The 18,387-nt window shown below is 51.3% G+C and overlaps 1 protein-coding gene across 1 annotated transcript in view; it reads right to left on the reverse strand.

Annotated features, from left to right (window-relative positions):
* The window catches only part of CFAP65 (cilia and flagella associated protein 65), a 33,303-nt gene extending 15,244 nt beyond the window's left edge, over positions 1 to 18,059 (reverse strand). Inside the window, exons 1-19 of the mRNA XM_077748676.1 lie at positions 17,996 to 18,059; positions 17,012 to 17,058; positions 16,015 to 16,067; positions 15,483 to 15,654; positions 14,882 to 15,066; positions 12,069 to 12,171; positions 11,336 to 11,502; positions 10,965 to 11,164; positions 10,532 to 10,677; positions 9,727 to 9,949; positions 9,084 to 9,349; positions 8,432 to 8,632; positions 7,864 to 8,223; positions 6,281 to 6,418; positions 4,486 to 4,731; positions 3,676 to 3,900; positions 1,802 to 1,960; positions 1,462 to 1,612; positions 658 to 786 (exon numbers count right to left, since the gene is read on the reverse strand). Of these exons, the coding sequence (XP_077604802.1) occupies positions 658 to 786; positions 1,462 to 1,612; positions 1,802 to 1,960; positions 3,676 to 3,900; positions 4,486 to 4,731; positions 6,281 to 6,418; positions 7,864 to 8,223; positions 8,432 to 8,632; positions 9,084 to 9,349; positions 9,727 to 9,949; positions 10,532 to 10,677; positions 10,965 to 11,164; positions 11,336 to 11,502; positions 12,069 to 12,171; positions 14,882 to 15,066; positions 15,483 to 15,647 (3,064 nt within the window). The 5' untranslated portion in view covers positions 15,648 to 15,654; positions 16,015 to 16,067; positions 17,012 to 17,058; positions 17,996 to 18,059. The remainder of the gene's footprint in view (positions 1 to 657; positions 787 to 1,461; positions 1,613 to 1,801; positions 1,961 to 3,675; positions 3,901 to 4,485; positions 4,732 to 6,280; positions 6,419 to 7,863; positions 8,224 to 8,431; positions 8,633 to 9,083; positions 9,350 to 9,726; positions 9,950 to 10,531; positions 10,678 to 10,964; positions 11,165 to 11,335; positions 11,503 to 12,068; positions 12,172 to 14,881; positions 15,067 to 15,482; positions 15,655 to 16,014; positions 16,068 to 17,011; positions 17,059 to 17,995) is intronic.
* Positions 18,060 to 18,387: the final 328 nt, after the last annotated feature.

The following is an 18,387-nucleotide window of genomic DNA, read 5'->3' on the forward strand; positions in this document are numbered from 1 at the left end:
TTCTGCACATTTCTTATAAATGGAATCATACAATATGTGGCTTTTTTTGTGACTGGCTTTAATTTGGCCTAATATTTTCAAGTTCATCCATGTGGTAACATGTGTCAGTACTATTCTTTTTTTCCGGCCTGTGCACCATTATGCTTCTTCTTCCCATTTTACAGATGTGGAAACTGAGGCAGAGGGTGGATAAACAACTTGTTAAGATTACACAGCTAGTAAATGCTGGGACCAGGATCCAATCCCAGGCAGTCTGGCTCCTTCTACACTCTTAGCCACTCTTCAGTGCTGCACCAGACTCCTCCCAGCAGGCCCCGGAGCAAGCTGATAATCCCACTTCATGGAGGAGGAAGCTGAGGCCCCAGGTGACTGGGGATTTGTCTTAAGATCCCACAGTGAATAGGCACAGCTCCAAACCCTTCGCACTGAGCCCTCCACAGCTCAGGCACACGCGGGCACACATATACACAGACTCCGGCAGGGACACATGCGGCTGGAATGAGGCATACATACCAGTCACCAAAGGCACACCCTAGCACGCTAACGCTCACTCTGCTATCCCTGTCCGGAACCTCAGCACCCTTCCACCCCAAGTCCTGCTCACACAGCCCTCCCCCTCTCCTCCCTGACCCTGACTCTGGCAGGTGGCCCAGGTACCTCTGTGGGAGAGGAGACAGTAGCTGATAATCCAGGAGTACTGGGACCGGTGGCTGGGACACACTGTCAGGCAGATGGTGTCCTGGGACCGGGGCGGCATGCTCCCCTCTGTACGGTCCATTTCCAAAGCTGCTCAGGGATGACCCGGGTGGGGTCAAGGGCAGAAGAGGCCCTCAGTGCTGGCCAGCGTCCCAGCCTCTCCTGCTCCTTCCCAGACACCCTCCCCTGGGCCAGCAGAGCACTGGCTAGAGAGCGGGCCCAGAGCCAGGAAATGGGGAGCGGAGTCCTTCCCCCCCAGACCAGACAGAGGCAACCAGTCTTCATGTCACTGGCACCTGCTAAGCCCTTTGCTCCACCCAGCAGCCCTGTGAGGCAGGTGCCAACAACAGTCTGATTTACAGATGAGGAAGCTGAGGCTCAGACAGTGAACTGCCCGATACCACACATTGAAAAGGTGGAAACACCAAATTTTAAGCCCTGCTTTGCCTGCCCCCAAACCATGGTCTGGTTAACTTTTTTTTTTCTTTTTTTTTCTTTGAAATAGTGAGTGCATGCTTGAGAGCTAACAGGGGCAGGGCAGAGAGAGAGAGAGAGAGAGAGAGAGAGAGAGAGAGACTCTTAAGCAGGCTCCCTGCTCAGTGTGGAGCCGGATGGGGGAGCTTGACACACAACCCTGGAATCGTGACCTGAGCCAAAATCAGGAGTCAGATGCTCAACTTGCTGAGCCCCCCAGGAGCCCCTAACCAGTCTTAGCCAGTGCCCCTCCCTGCCTGCCTCCCCCATGCCAGTCCTAGGCCTGAGTACCAAGGGGGCTGTCGCCCACGATCTCAGGGCTGCACTGCTCCAGGAATAGGCGATAATACAGGGTGCAGTTGCCGTCGTTCAGAAGCACCAGCAACCTGGACTGCTTGCTGTTCACCAACAGGTTTCCCAAATCCAGCTCCTTCTCCTTCGCCTGAGGGCCAGAGTCAGCTGGACACAGCCCTGGCTTTCCCAGCCCTGGCCTCAGGGAGTCTTCAAGGCAGGGCCGGGCCAGGGGGCTCCCATCCCCTGCATGGGAGTTGGACACCCTGGGGCTTCCCCCCTCCCACCTGTGCCCTGGTCCCTAGCTCCCAGCCCCCACTGCCAGGGTCCCCATACTCACAGAGAGGCTGCTGGTGACGCCCATGCCCACCAGCCGGAGCATGTAGTGGGTGGTAGCAGGGGGCTTGGTGTCTGGGGGCAGAGCGGCCCCCCAGACCCACATCCCCACTCGGAACAGGTACTTGGTCTCCTTCAGAGGGCTGAAGGTCCACGTCACTGTCTGGAGTCAGAGAGATCATCCCTGCATGGGGCTCTCCAGACCCCCCTGCCCAGGCCCCTGCCCATCTGAGAATATCAAGATATGGTACCCCTTAATGAGCATTTACCCCATGCCAGGTACTTTCTACACATCATTTTTTTTTTAATATATATATATATATTTTATTTCTAGGAGAGAGAGAGAGACAGCGTGAGCTGGGGAGGGTCAGAGAGAGAGGGAGTCACACACAGACTGAAACAGGCTCCAGGCTCTGAGCTGGCAGTCAGCACAGAGCCCGACGCGGGGCTCGAACCCACGAACCGCGAGATCATGACCTAAGCGAAGGTCACTTAACCGACTAAGCCACCCAGGCGCCCCTCTACACATCATATATTATGTTATCTTCCTCAACTCCTCAATCCTTTATCCCCACGAAGTAAGTGGTATGATTTTAGTGGCTCATTTCCTTCCTTCCTTCCTTCCTTCCTTCCTGCCTTCCTTCTTTTCTTTTCTTTCTTTTTTTTTTTTTTTTGAGAGAAAGAGAGAAAGCACTCAGCCATGTCAGTGGGGTAGGGACAGAGAGACAGGGAGATGGAGAGAAAGAGAAAATCTCAACCATGCCCAGCTCGGAGCCTGATACAGAGCTCGATCTCACAACCCTGAGATCATGACCTGAGCCGAAATCAAGAGCTGATGGAGGGGCGCCTGGGTGGCTTAGTCGGTTGAGCGTCCGACTTTCGCTTAGGTCATGATCTCGCGGTTCGTGGGTTCGAGCCCCGCGTCGGGCTCTGTGCTGACTGCCAGCTCAGAGCCTGGAGCCTGTTTCCGAGTCTGTGTCTCCCTCTCTCTCTGACCCTCCCCTGCTCGCGCTGTCTCTCTCTCTCTCCTAGAAATAAATAAAAATATTAAAAAAAAAAAAAGCTGATGGCTCAACCTACTGAGCCACCCAGGTGCAGGGAACTTGCCCAAGGTCACACAGCTGGTGAGAGTGCTTGGTGGGAGCTGGGGTGTGAACTGTCGAAGTTGACTCCAGAGCCTATGTGGTCCTCTCACCTCGCTAGTACCTGAGTTCTTCCGGAGACTTTGTGTTGGTAGCTCTTGGCTCAAGTTTGGTCTCCCAACTAGTCTATAAGGTCCTAGATGAGGGAATGAGGCTCTGCTAGTTTGGGCCCCAGGCTGTGTCCCCCTCCAGACTGCTGCTCCGATCCTGAGGAGTCCCCTTCCTCATGCCTTAATGGCACCCACCCATTTGGCCCCAGATCCAGCTGCCCCAAACCACCTCCCAGCCATCTCATGGCTTTGGGGACCATGGATGGAGGGTGGCCTTGCCCTCTGAAACTGGTTCAAGTCCCAGCTCTGCACCTCCTAATTTACAATCTTAGTAAATGGCTTTTTCTGCTCTAGTCTCAATTTTTCTTTGTAAAATGGGAGTTATGACAGTGATAACTATCACACCTACTAAGAAGGCAGAGGAGGTGGTTACAGATTGAATGGGAGGGTGCATCCTGTAAGCCTGGCCCCTCACAAGCATGAGTAACAGATAGTGGTGAAAGTGAGGATGACCTTGGATCTCCTTGGAGACGGCCCATCATAGCCCACATAGACTTCCCTGACTGTGTGTATTAGCTGGGAGTGGGGGGCAGTGGGAACATGTAGATGGAAGCATGGCTCCCTCTTCTCTTGAATCCCAGCTATTTCCTTCCCTCAGGTCCCCAGCAGTGGGTCACGGCACTCACAAGGCTCTCACCGGGCTGGATAAGTCCCCTAGCAGGATGGACAGCCAGCATCTTTCGGTGTTGTTCGGAAACCCTCCATTCAAACTCCAGGGGTAGACGCGAGGGGTTGCGGAAGGTGAAGAGGCTGGTGGAGGAGCAGCCCACCCAGGTGGGCTTGAAGAACACGCTCTTACAGGTGTCCAGCTTCAGCTGCAGTGGCTCCTCCCGGCTCTGCATGCTTACCTCCTGAGGCCAGAGGAGGAAGGGGAGTGCTCTAACCTCACCATGCTGCCCTGGCTTCCCCAAATGTCCAAGAAGCCATGGTGGGCAGCTTTTCCCCCTTGCAGGGGGCAGCAAAAGGCCCTTCTCTAGCCTGGGCATAGATAGCTTCTGTCAAGGCAGAGTAGGTACTGACTGGTCCAGGAGATGGTTCTTGAAAAGAACTCAGAGACCGAGAGAGGATGTGCAGACCATTCCATGGGCCAAATGGGTCCACCATCCTGGCATTTTTCCCTGGCCCGGCCCCAAACACCCTTTTACCATCTGCAGATACGAGTCTTATATTGCCCGCACTCATTTTTTGGGGGCGTATGCACCCCTTTTCTTGTCCCAGACACCTTGAGGTGAATACGCTGGGCCCTGGGGTTAGGAGAGCTGTTCACAGATGTGGCCGAAGTGTCCTCTCTCTGCTATGGCACTTCCTGGGAGAGGAGCAGCCCCTTGACTATTTTAGGGGAGCTTTAGAGGTCACCCACAGAACTGGGTTTTGAAAGGGAAGCCCCAGACTATGGCTCACTCCTCAGGACCCAGTCCCCTAGCTTTGCCTTTTACCTTGAGATACTGGGGACAAAAATTGAACTGCAAGTAGAAAATGTGCTGCTTCCAAGCATTGCCCTTGGGGTAGGTACAGATAAAGAAGATCTGGTGGGCTCCGGGGGCCACAAGGCCTGAGCTGGGCCGCAGGGAGATGTCTGAGGTGCTCTGGGGGGCCAGGTTGAAGGTCAACAGCATGGAGCCTTTGTTGATCAAGAGCAGGCTGCGGTAGGAGGGTTCACTGGGGGATACTGCAGGAAACAGCTGGGGTGCGAGACAAAAGGAGCCCAGACTCAGATCTACGCACTGCCCTCCCCTCCCCCACCAATACGCATACTCAGAGAAGTCTATGTGAGCCTGTCTCCAAGGAGATCCAAGGCACCTCAACACATCCCAGTCACTACCCTGGGAGCAGGGAATAGAGCGACACAGCTTGGCACCGAAAACTGCTCTGTCCTCCAGAGGCCTCTGGACAGGGAGATGGAATGACCATAGGAAGTAGGCCCCGGAAACACAGGCCTCTGAGACTTCCTCAATGTTAAGTAGATATTTCATTTTAGAGTGCCCTCAAATCATCCTTTTTTCCCCTCTTAATGTTTATTTACTTATTTTTGAAAGAGAGACAGAGAATCCCAAGCACTGTTAGGGCAGAGCCTGATGTGAGGCTCCATCTCATGGACTATGAGATCATGTCCTGAGTCAAAATCAAGAATTGGACACTCAAGTGACGGAGCCACCCAGGAGCCCTCCAATCATCCTTTGGAGAACTCACTTTCAGAGATCTGAGATCCCAGATCAGAAGCTCTGGGATAAATCTAGATGATTCTTACCTAGGTGGCTGAGGAGAACCCCACTTGGAGAAAGGGAAGGCCCCAGAAGTCCCAGCTTCCAAATATCCCTTAAGCATGTAGGGTGTGCCCAGCTCCAGGCTACATAAAACACAAGGCCTGAAACTGCTGGCCAGAATGGCCCATCCAGCTGGGGCAAAAGTGCACATACGTGAGGCAGTGGGGGGTGACACAGGCCCAGAATCTAGTGGATGGCAGTAAAGGCCACAAAGTGCTGGGATGAACCAGCCAAGGGAAGGGGACAGGGGTCAGGGAGGGGAATCTCACGTAGTCAGGGAGGGATTTGAACTGAATCTTGGAGGTGAAGTCAGTCGGGGGATTGGAGAGCAAATGTGCAGCTGGGGGTTGGGGGGCAGGATCGCCCCCCCCAGCACAGTGCCCCCTAGCGGCACCTTTCCAACAATATGAGATGTGAGAGGGTAAGGGAGATGGATGAAAAGGCTGACAAAGGTAAGGGAGGCTGGGAAGAGGCATCGGAGGAACTTGGTCATCTGGCTCCAAGGTCTATGCTTTTAAGCCATCTGTCATCTGGCTGCCCAGGTCATACAGGGCCTCCAACGCCCTTCAGAGAGGCCTGGGAATTATGACTCAGGAAGCTGAGGGACCAGCTCTGTGACCTTCACTGGCCTGGCCAACCTCCAAGGGCAGGGGCTTATGGTGTGAGTGGTCATACCCCTAGCAGGTGCTCAGTAAACAAGCACAGATAAATGAAGGAACTAGAGAATTTTAAACCTCAGTATGAGAGGCCCAGGGAGTATTTCAGAAGAAGCAGGGAGGGGGCCAGTGGTCCAAGCCCCAGTCCTCCATGCCCAGAGCCCCACGGGCTGGTGGTGGGGAGGTTGAGACGGCTCCGGAGGGGGCTGGGACGTTTCTGAGGCCCTCAGAGTGCAGAGAGGGATCTTCAAGTGAAAGCAGAAGCCAAGCTCCCCGGTCCCACCTCCCACTGCCACTGGGGCCATGCTCACCTTGGGGGCATCCAGAGAATACTGAGGGATGTGGTGCTCCAAGCCAGCAAAATAGCTATGGCCTCGTGTGCGGATGGTCAGGCACCAGGAGGGGCACATGGTACAGTCCTCCTCGATGTTATTGTAGTTCAGCAGGACCTACGGGGTGCCGGACCCAAGGGCAAGCTGAGAGCCCTGTGTCAGACCCTGTGGGGCCCCCAGCTCCTCCCCTGCATTGCAGGAGTCCCACATTGGGCACAGAGAGAGGGGTTCCCTGGGAAGACAGGGCAGAGAACAACCATCCTAACAGTTCCAACTGCAGTGTGCCAGGCCTGCTCTGAGCACTCAGCAAATATGCTCTTTAATAACCACAACAGCGCCAGGGCAAGGCTGGGGCTGGGATGTGAGAACAGCATTCATCCTGCAAGAATGTGCCTGGAGAAGCGCTGGCCAATAAAAATAGAACACGGGCCACAAATGCAAGCCACAAACGTAATGTTACATGTTCTAGCAGCCACGTTAACAAAGTGAAACACGTGAAATTAATTTCGGGGATATGTTTTATTTACCCCAGTAGATCCAAAATCTTATCATTTCAACATATAATCAATATCTAAGTGACACGTGATATTATACTCTTTTCGTGCTGAGTCTTTGAAGGCCGGCCTTACAACACACGTCAGTTTGGACTAGCCACACATGTGACTGGTGGATGCCCTATCAGACAGTGAAGGCTATCGAGCCAGCAGCCTAAAAATCTGGAGGGCTCAGCCTTGGCGAAGCCAGGTGTCCACAGCCTTACTCCTACAAAACTCTCCATTCTCCCAATGCCAAGATATTAGAATGGAGGCAATTAAAGACTCAGCTTTGGAAGTCCTTCTCAAAAGTTTGGATATGGCCCCAAGGTTTTAGATGAAAAGACCAGGGCTCAGGGACATTAAATGACTTGCCCAAGGTCACATAGCTGGTAAGGGACTCTAATTCTCTCTCGGCCCCAGCACCTGGCCTCTGGGAAAGAATAGCAGGGTGCAGAGCTGACAAGGAAAGGAAAAAGCAGGACCAGAGATGAAGAGGGAGCGACCGGCATCAGGGACCCAAGAGGCTGGGCTGGGCACAGCCTGTGGTCTGAGTTCCCCAGCCAAGGGAAGCTGAGCTAGAAGTCCCTCCTCCTGACACACACCTAATTACCCAGTGCTCCTGACTTGGTGCCCCAGACCCTGGTTCCTCCTGCCCATGGCTCTTTGAATGGACCACCTCCTACTTCAAGGACTAGAGAAAAGTCAGGAGCCTCAGAGAGCTGCTCCTTGTGTGCCAAATGTTCCCAAGGGGCTTGACTCCAGCTGGGTTCTCCCTCTGGATGAGTGGGAAGCCACATATGAGTGAGACATAGTCAGATGAGCCAAGGAGCCCCTTGGCTGAGGCAAGCCCATGAGCCTGGGAGAAGGCAAAGCAGGATGGATCGCTATCCAGTCAAGGAGGAGCTTGGCACAGAGAGGATGGATCCCATAAGCCGCCTCCCTAACCCCTCCAACCCCACCCTGCTGTTCAGGTTCCAGGGCAGAGAGGTGGCCCTCCCCACCCCCATCTCGTCTCCCTGCACACACCTTATAGACAGCGAAGGCCTCCAGCTCCACAGCGTACAGGCAGTTAGGGTAAGGCGGATGGAAGTGCAGGCGCATGGCCATGGACTTGAGTGGGGGCACATCGCAGGTGTCTGGGGTTACCCAGAAGGGGCAGTCAGACCTCCGTGTCCAGACCACTGTGATCTTGCCTTTGGTGTGGTTCATCAGGCACAGGGGAACAGGGTTGGGGTCCCCGGGCCCAGGGCAGGCACCAAAATCCACATCAGTGGGCTCTATGCTGACAGGCGGGGGGAAGATGGCTATGTCGCTGGTACCATCGAAGAAATACTCAGTCATGGGGGGGATCAGAGGAATCTGTGGGGCTGACACATTCTCCAGGTCCTGCGTGGGGGAGAGACAGGTGAGCAGTGGCTCAAATGCCACTCATCTTGCCACTGCCCCTCATCTGCACGCCCCTCTCTGGAAAAGGCCACAAGGGCTCCACACAAGTCATCCCCAACTACTAATGGTGCCCACAATTTCTAGAGAAGGGGGCATGAACCTGGGGAGGGTAGCCTGTCTGTGAGGAGCCCCAAAGGGCCCATCAAACCTCAGTGGGAATCATGAGGGCCCCATTCTTATCCTGCTCCAGCTTCTTCTCCCTCAGCATGGTGCCCAGGATGTCAGGAGGGTAGAGCGTCAGGCCCCGCGCCAGGTGTGTGCGGTACCAAGTGAGGTGCTGAGGTCTCAGGATGGCTGGCTTGGTGCTGTCCGAGTGGCAGGTCCCAATCAGGTCCAGGAACAGTGGGTCCTGTGACATTTGTCCAGATGAGGCTAGATTTCAGCCCCCACTCACCACCTTGGCCAGGAGTCAGCTGGTCAGGGCACAATTTGTATGACTTTTCCCAGGGCCCTGAGTTGGGTCCTCACTTTAAGGCTCTCTACGCTGCACATGCTGCGGAGCATGAGTCCAGTCTCCCCAGCCCATTAGCAGCAGCAGCAGCAGCAGCAGCAGCAAAGCCTTCAGACCGGCAGTAGTCAGGGCAAGACTGGCATACCTACCTGGCTCGAAGTGAGCCTTAGTGTGTCCCTGGCCAGGCTCTGGCTTAAAAAGCCGGGCTGGGGCCCTGGCAGAGACAATCCAAGCAGAAGTTCCAGAATACAGGGCAGCGATCACCAAGCATTGTCTTCATCACCTGGCCTCAGGTTGGCTCCTCTAGCTCCCAGTGAAGCCCCTCCTCACCCCCTCCCCCACTGCTCACCTGGTGGTGGATGAGACAGGCCACTCGCCGAGAGTAGATGATGGGGTGAGTGGGCTGGAAGGTGCAGTGCAAGGTCATGCGGGCCTTGCCCACCAGAGTCCCAAAGGTAGGTCTGATGTTGAAGACACTCTCTTGGCAGTCAATGGCAAACTGGAAGTAGGCTATGCAGTCTGACTTGTTCTCAATCCACAGGGACTTCTCCAAGTTCTCCCCAAGGTTAACCCAGCCGAAGTTGATGCAGCAGTGCTGCAGGGACACCTCAGGACCTGGGCGTAGAAGATGGGGTTCCTGTGAGCAGGCACTGCCACCTGCGTGGGGCTGGGGCATTAGCCTCCTGGAGGATGTCACAGGAAGGGTCCCACTGGTGGAAGGTGGTGTTGCCTGGTGACAGAGGCTGGGCAGGAAAGGCCCAGAACCCCAGCAACCTGAGCTGACCTGCAAGTCACCAGGGGTGAGGGTGGGAACATTATCTCCAGGTGTCCAAAGCTGATTCTGCATAGAGCCCACCAGGGGGCAGCAGACACCCAGGTTGAAGGGCAAGGAGGCATCACACCCTTAAAAGCAGGCAAAGAGCCCTTCCCTACCCTAAACGTGAACTGCTCCTGTCCCCAGGGGCCATGCAGCATTCTAGGGTTGCCAGTACCTCTGCAGAAACCAACGACTTTGAGCAGGGTGTGGGAGGCACAGCCAGAGGGCATGATGGACAAGTAGTTAATGGTTCTGATGTCCAAGGTCTTGGGGTGAAAGAACACCGACAAGAATTTCTTCTCTCCTGGAGGCACAATGCCATTGGTAGTGGGGCATGAGAAGGTGTGATCTTTGGCCAGCATGTCTGGGGCCACTTCAATCCTGAAGGGGGCGCTCACCTGTGGGGCCAGGCAGGGGCAGGAAGGTCAGGTCACAGGGTGAGGCAGTTGTCCTGGGTGAGGTGCCCAGCTGAGGGGGTGAGGGCAGCTGAAGTCCAACCTGTGCCCCTCTTGTCAGTCTGAGCATGAAGCCACCTCCACCAGGAGGGAGGAAGAGGCCAAGCTGTGTGCCCTGCGCCGGGACTGCCTGGGGACACTCTTCTTTCCCAAAGATACCATAAAGGCTGGCTGTGGTCCTTAGGACAACCTTAGGACTGCTCTTGGAGTTGCTCTGGGGGTGGTCAAAGGATACTCCAGCCCAGCCCCCAGCTGAGAAGGGAGGAGGACACCAGCTGACACCTGTTGACACACGTGTGTATCAACAGACATGGTTTATGGGAGGCTTGGGGCCAAAGGTATGGACAGGAAGAGGGCATTTTGTAAAGCGGGTGGGTTTTAGGAGCAGCCAGCTCTGTGGTCTGCCCCCTCCTCATGCACAGGATGTTCCCTCCCCCCCTTATACATGGGACACCCTCTCCAGCCCCTAATACATAGGACATCCCCTCCTCCACTTATACACAGGCTGCCCCCTCCCTCTCCTACCGTGGAAGGGTTATAGAGCTTGATCTTCCTTTCAGCAGTGCAGCCCACAGCAACAGAGCCAAAGTGTAATACTTTCTGGAAGCCTTCAGCATCCTGGTCCTCTGGGCGCTTCTGCTTTATGCTCACCAGCAGCTGGGCGCACTTGGCTGGGGCAGAGATGAGAGAGAGTCCTGGGAAGAAATCCACCCGCCACAGAGGCCCCACCTGAACAGTCCCTCGAAGCAGGTGGGTGTGCCCAGGGAAACACTGGGGTGCCATGCCAAGGAAGGCAAAGCAAAGGCAGAGCCTGCAGAGCTGGGGGAGAGTGGGGAGCTGGTGGAGGTCTGCGGAGGACAGGCCGGCGGGGGAGGTGGGGGGAGGGGCACACTGAGGCTTTGAGACCCATGAGGGGCAGCAGGTGGGCTCTGGGGACAGGGGATAGGTAGGGCCTCACCCACGGCCTGCAGTTGGATGCTGCTTTTCTGCTTGCTGGCCTCTCCATACCAGCATGTGGCCTGAACTTCACAGATGGTGGCCATATCGGGGTGAAAGGTCACCTTGATGCAGGAGGCCTGGCCTGACTCCAGCAGCCCCGTGGTGGGCAGTATCTGGAACGGGCTAGGGAACTCCCAGGTGAAGAAGGTGGGCAGATCCCTGGAGGGGGGTGCAGATCAGAGCCACTGGGCTCATTCTGACTGCTGCCTCTACTTCAGAAAGACAGTGGCGCTGGGCCCCTCCCTCCCCACCCCTTCCCCCACCAGCTCCCTGGGACCCTCCTCACAGAGCTCACTCTCCCTGCCTCTGAGCTTCAGCTGCTCCCCTCACCCCACATTTTCCAGGGAGAACCAGGCTTCAGCCATGTCCCCCACGGCACACACGGGCAACTGCAGGGATCGTGGGCAGATCAGACTGTGGCAAGGCAGGGTGGCTTTCAGGTCCACACAGAACATCCCCTCTGCTTTCTCAAACCACAGCTGGTCCGTGTACTCCTTCTGCAATGTGGGGGCGGGGGGAGGTGGGGAGCACAGGCAGTCATTGATCAGTGGTACCTGCATGGTACTCAGGGATGACACATCCCACCCGGGCTCTTGGCCATTCCCTCAGCACAGTCACTGAGGAGTGGGCTGGCCCATGACCCTCCCTTTTTGTCTCTGAGGAGAGCTGGTTGTCTGTCCTCCAATACTGTCCTGGTCTCAGAGATAGGGGGCCTCTTTTGTGAAGAGCAAAGTATTTGGGGGAATGCTTTGGGCTAAGGAAACTAGGGCTTTCTGGTGGTCAATACAGTAGCACAGATTTTAGCCCCCAACATCCAACCGGGAACTCCCTTGAGTTTAATGAGTTTATAGTCTGAGCCTCTCCAGGGCTTCCCTTGCTGGAGTTTTTGCTACAGCTGGCAGGGTGTGTGTGTGTGTGTGTGTGTGTGTGTGTGTGTGTGCTCGTGCGCACGTGCGGGTGCAAGGGGGGTGGGGTGCTCCTTGCTGCTCTGCCCTGCTTCCTCTTCCAAGGTCACTGTGCCTGTATCCCTCCCTGCCTGCCCCCTCCAAGTGCCAGACCTTACCTCCTCCAGAGGCCGGAAGATAATGGGGAGTGTGAAGGTTATGCCCGGGCTCAGCAAGATGGGCTGGGGGATGACTGTGAAGAAGAACTTGCTCTTGGGGGGCCTGTAGGAGAGAGCCAGGGCTTAAGCACTTCAGGATCAGGGCTCAGAAAGCAAGAAAATTCTGTGAGCGCTGAGCTGGGGGAAACCAAAGCTGAGAACAGAGATATCAGGATACCTTTCAGAGACCTAGGCAAGGCCAGAGAGTTCCAGTGTGGGACAAAACCATAGACATTGCAGACTTCAAAAACATCCATAGGAAGACGATACTTCCAATAACTCTATACCAATAAATGTTAAAGTTTAGAGGCAATAAGCCCATTTCTAGGGAAGTATTAAGTATCAAAACTGATTCAAGAATTAGACAATATATTTTATGGCCACTCTACCTAAATTCATCAAAGCCAGTGAATACGTAGTGAAAAAATCTTCCCACAGAGAAAACACTAGGCTGGATGGCTTCAGAGCAGGTCCGACCAAACATTTGATAAAAAATAATCCCAGCCTTATCTCTCCAATAATATAAAAATGTGGAAACATTCCCCCTACATAGTCTAGGAATCCGACTTGTAACTTTGGAAACGTTAGTAACTTGTTGGTAACTTTACCCAAACCTGACAGAGGCAAGAGAAGAATGGAGAATTACAGGCCTATCCAAAAACAAAAGGAGAGAGCCAAAAGAATTTAGCAACATAAAAGAGTACTCAAATATGCCAAAGGTGAGCTTACGCCAGGAAAACACAGTTGGTTTAACAGAGAAAATCAATTAATGTAACCCACCAGGTTAACAAATTAAGATAGGAAAAAATCAAATGATCATTTCAATAAAGGAAAATATTAGATAGACGTCACCTGTTATGAGAGAAACCCTTAGCAACCTAGGAATAGAAGGGAACGTCCTTATCCTGATAAAATCTTAAAAAACGAAAAACAAAAAAAAACTATAGGAAAGATCCAAACTAATGGTGACACTCTGGAATTTTTCACTTTGAAATCACAAACGAAACAAGGATAAACATCAGTAGTGGAAGAGATCATCAGGGAAAGTATGAACTTTTCACTAAATGGCTTGGGGACTTTTGGACATTTGCTTCAGGAAGAGTATCATTGGATTCCCATGTAAAACCATTCACAAAGATCAATTCTGTATATCTAACAGGCAAATGTGAAAGGCAAAACTATGAAGTCTTTAAAAGATAGTATAGGAGACTGTCTTCATGACCTAGGTAGGTGGAGAGAAGGACTTTTTTTTTTTGAGTTTTACAGTAAATTTGTTTTTTTAATAGTTTATTGTCAAGTTGGTTTCTATATGAGAGACGGACTTCTTAAGCAAGATACAATAAAGCACCAACCATAAAAGATTGATACTTTTGATTCCTTTGAAATAAAGACCTCTATTCTTCAAAAGACATGGTATAAAAAAAAAAGAGAGATGGTAAGGAGAGGAAAAGACAAGTCACAAGGTAGGAAAAGATATCTACAAATCTGACAAAGGATTGGTAGCGACCATAAGAACTTCTATTAAAAAAAAAAAAAGAGCTGCCTGGTTGGCTCAGTCAGTAGAGAGTGTGACTCTTGGTCTAAGGGCTGCAAGTTCGAGATCCACCTTGGGTGGAGCTTACTTAAAAAAACAAAAAAGAAAGAAAAGAAAATCTAATAGAAAAATAGGCAAAGACTTAAACAGGAATTCCACAAATGAAATGGTCAATAGCATATGAAAGACACTCAGCTTATCTGTAAGCTGGGAAATGCAAGTTAGAACCACAAAAAAATTACCACTATTGGCAAAAATTTTTAACTCTGGCAATAGCAGTTGTTGGTAAGAAGTGTGGAGGAATGGGAATTCATGCATGGCTGGCAGGGATATAAATAGAAACGAGTATTTTGGAGAATAGTTTGGCTTTATCTACTAAAGCAAATATGTTCATGTCCTAGATCACAGCAATTCTACTTCTGCATATCTACCCTGGAAAGAATTCTTGCAAGTGAAGATCTATACACAAACGTTGATAACAGTCCCAAACAAGAAACAACCCAAACATCCTTCAACAGAAGAATGGATGAGGGGCGTCCAGGAGGCTTAGTCAATTGAGTGTTCAACTTTGACTCAGGTCATGATCTTGCAGTTTGTGGGTTCAAGCCCCGCATCAGGCTCTGTGCTGACAGCTCAGAGCCTGAAGCTTGCTTCAGATTCTGTGTGTGTCTCTCTCTGTCCCTTCCCCACTCTCTGTCTGTCTCAAAAATAAATAAGTAAACATTTTTTAAAAAACCCAGAAGAATGGATGAATATACTACAATATAAGCATCTGTTGGGATATTATCTTGAAGTGAAAAGGAATGAACTATAGCTGCATGCACATGAGTCTTAAAAACATAACTGAACAAAAATAAAAGACCTACAAATATACGTCAAGTTCGTAACAAGGCAAAATTAAACGATATCATTTAGGGATGGAAATGTAGGTGGTAAATCCATTTGAGAAAAGCAAGAAAATCATTATCACTAAGTCCGATAGTGGTTACCTTTATGGGTAGGGAAGGTGTTCCAATAAAGGAGTGAAACAACATGGGAGGTGAGCTTCAGACACTTATTACTCTTATTGACTGGTCACATGGGTTCCCCTTTCGATAATTATTCAAACTATGCATGTTTTATACCCTTTTCTAATTTTATGTGATGGTTTTAAAGGGTTGGATTTTTTTTCCCCGATAGAGTGACTGTTTGAGGGGCTTGAGGACTCAGGGGTTGGGTCTCTGATCCCTCATTCTGACACCTGTACTTCATCTTCTGGATTTTCAAGGATAGATTTTTCAGAGTCAGGTTCTTGGTGACCTCCTTCCCCAGTGCCCAGCCTTTCCACTGCAGCTCCTCAGCCACCTCGATGCCCCAGATGACCCTCTTCTTCACTTTGTCTTGCTTCTTTGGGCAGCTTACGCGGGTCCCTGTGAAGCTGGCAGGCTGTGTGGTGGGCAGGGAAAAGGGGGAAAAGAAAGGAGACATTAGCCAGGTAAGATTCAAATACCCAGAGAACAGGCAAAGATCTCCCATCTCCGGAAAGTGAGGACTTCTACCACCGCTGACCCCTAGGGGATGGTCTGGAGAGAGAAGGTGAGGGGCAGGCAGGTCTTGGAGTCAGATATTACCGTTTCTGACATCACCACAATGGTTTTCCAACTAGATTCTCTGTGACTCTTCCCCTGCAGCCTTCCTGGACCGCTCCACCCAGCACTGAGCAATCTTGGCTGGTCTGTTCTGTTCCTCCATGATACCTCCAAAGATACCACTCCCCTCAGGTACTGCCTTTTCCTTCCCTTCCTTGCCATTCTGCCCTTTCACTACGGAAGCCTCTCTGAGCTGGAGTGGCTGGTCCTCACGTGGGCACTGGTGTTGCTGCTGCTGCAGGCACTCAGGGCTGCACTGCTGCCAGTGATGGTGGGGATGGCCATGGTGCTGGCACTCAGGCAGGACCCAGAGTTCGTGGTGTAGTCCCTGCTGTCCTTGGTTCTCATGAGGGGGGTTGGGGCTGCCTGGATGAGCATCACGCACCTGGAACACAAGTCCAAGGGAAGCATTCTGGGTAAACCAGTAGTTCTTGCCAATTTGGAGCTAGGAAGAGACCACAGGGGAGAGAGTAGGCACATCAAAAAGAGAGGTTGATGGAGTAGATTTGCTGTGGCCGTCATTATCATGAAGGAGGGCCAGGTTGCAGGCTTTGGCACCAAGGTATGAGGCAATACCATGAGGAATGAGCCTGAACACAAGATCCAGTGCTTTGCCCAGGAGCCTAGAAATTCACCATTCAGGAAAGGGACTTGGAGATGAGGCCCGTGAAGTTCTGCCAGCCACGGCCACGCTTGGCATTTCTCGGTAAGTCTCCAGTGAGTGTGACTAAAGCAAGCACATTACCTTTATCTGGATTTTGCTCTCACTTCCTTTTTCTTCTGAACGTGACTTGCCTCCTGTGAGAAGGAGGGACAAAGAAGAGGTAAATGAGACTGGATGGTTCTTGGTCTTTGGTCTTTGGTCTCCTCCATCAGTATGCAGCCTGTAGTCCAAGTTTAAAGTAAGTATTCGCTGAAATAATCACTCAATCCAAGGATAAGTGAATCAACCTCTAGAGCAGAGGGATCACCAGATAGACTGCAGCTGGAAATTATATGCAAATCTATGTGAATGTTATATGCAAATCACATGCAAAATGTCATGTATATGGAGAAGTGCTCTTTTCCAGGGAGAGAATCAACAGCTTTCACCAAATACTCAGTGGGTGTTTGGCCCTGCTCTAGGGAACACACATGGAGCCTAAACTCCACATCCCCTCTTCCTTTACCACACTTCTTTTGGCATACACACCGAGGTGTGGTTACCATATTAGACAGCATCAATTTAATACCTTTTTGAACATATCTATATTTTTAAGCCTCCACAGTATCCTTTCCACTTCTTTGAATAACAATCTCAAAAAATTAACAACTTCTACTGACATTTACTGAGAAATTATGTGCCAAGCAGTGTTGTAAGGCCTCCTCATGAATTTTAATCTTTATGTCAATTTCTGAGTAGATGTAAACTGTCTTTCATTTGGCCTAAAATTGTTTCTTTTCAAGGTGGGCGTTCAACTCCTTATTATAACATATTCCACTTTAGTAAACAATGTTGTGGTCACCCTTTGGAAATTTATACAATTTCACCAGACACTCTCCATCCCCTCCCCACCACCATCCAAAGCAAAAAAATTCTGTTGACTCAGTTTTTCTTAACCGGCAACATCTCGAAACCCTCTGGGGGAGAATATCTTAGGTTCATCCACTCACTCACTCATTCATTCATTCACTCACAAAGCATTTACTGAGTGTCTGTTATGTACCAGTGCTAGGCAATGCACAAACGGCAAGACCCTTACCTTCAATTATAAAGAGGACGGTTCAATTGGAATCAAAGAAATGCAAGCTGGGGAGACAGGGAGGAGAAGAAATTAGAGAAAATGGGGTAGAATCTGGTCCAGATCAGGCCTTAGGGCTTAAGGAAGTGAGCGCTGGTCTTCGAAAGGAAAGCTGGGTTCTGGCATCTGCTCAGGCTTGTTGAGATGGGCAAGTTTCTCAAGCTCCTTGAACCTCAGTCACTTCACCTAATGAGGATTAGCTTACTTCACAAAGTTAATGTGAAGCTGGAATGAAATAGGGGGTTTGAAAAAGCCCTAGACAAACCAATGTTACTGTAATTAACAATCATAACTTCCATACTAGCTTGAGCTACTCTTCCAAAAGACACACATCTGTTATCATTGTGAAGACACGGGCCAAGGTAGGTGTTGTTTTTAAATCCAGTTTTCAAATCTTGAGGACTTAAAAAAAAAAAGTATGTGTGTGCATGTGTGTGTGTATCATCAGCTTCCTTTATTTGCTTCATTACCAACCTAAACATTCCTTTTTTTAAAAAAATATTTATAATGTTTTATTTATTTCTGAGAGAGAGAGAGACAGCATGAGCAGGGGAGGGTCAGAGAGAGAAAGCGAGACACAGAATCAGAAGCAGGCTCCAGGCTCTGAGCTGTCAGCACAGAGCCAGACGCAGGGCTCGAACCCACGAACCGCGAGATCATGACCTGAGCCTAAGTCGGACGCCCAACCGACTGCACCACCCAGGCGCCCCAACCTAAACATCCCTAATATGACCAGTGGAAAAAGTGGCGGGTCGTCGTGTAGTGTGGAGTGGGAAAGAAATGGTAAAATGAATTGATCAAAATACTTAAAGTTCTTCCTCCTTTCTCTAAGAGATCCCCAGGCTGATCTCGCCCCAGTCTCAGTCCCACAGGGGATCTCTAACGGACATGGAGGGGACCCCTGGCCACAACTTCCCAAAGGAGGTGATCTTCGGGGACAGATACCTTCTTTGGCCACTCACGCCGTTTTCCTGGTCCTGCGACCAACTCTCAGAGCTCACTCTGCCTCCATGTTGTGGTCTCCTTTGATACAGGGCGCTCAGAACACAGCGTCCCATGGTATCCCGGGACAACGACGGCAAGCCGAAGGAGTCAAGGCTCATAGAAGGCGAAAGCGCCTCCCAATTTTAATGCTTACTTTATTTTTTATTCTCTGAGTTTCCGTGCATAGTAGTGACTGCACTTCTACCAATCGCAGCATGTAATGTATAGTCTCCTAGTTATCGTGACGTCCTTGCAATCCTGATTTAGTCGACGACCAAATTCATAGGGGGTAACTCCGGGCTCTCGTCACCGGAGTGGGAGCTCAACCAGTTCTTTCCGGACGCGCGACGATG

Source organism: Crocuta crocuta, unplaced genomic scaffold (genome assembly GCF_008692635.1).
Source record: "Crocuta crocuta isolate KB4526 unplaced genomic scaffold, BGI_CrCroc_1.0 scaffold229, whole genome shotgun sequence".
Taxonomy (NCBI): Eukaryota; Metazoa; Chordata; class Mammalia; order Carnivora; family Hyaenidae; genus Crocuta; species Crocuta crocuta.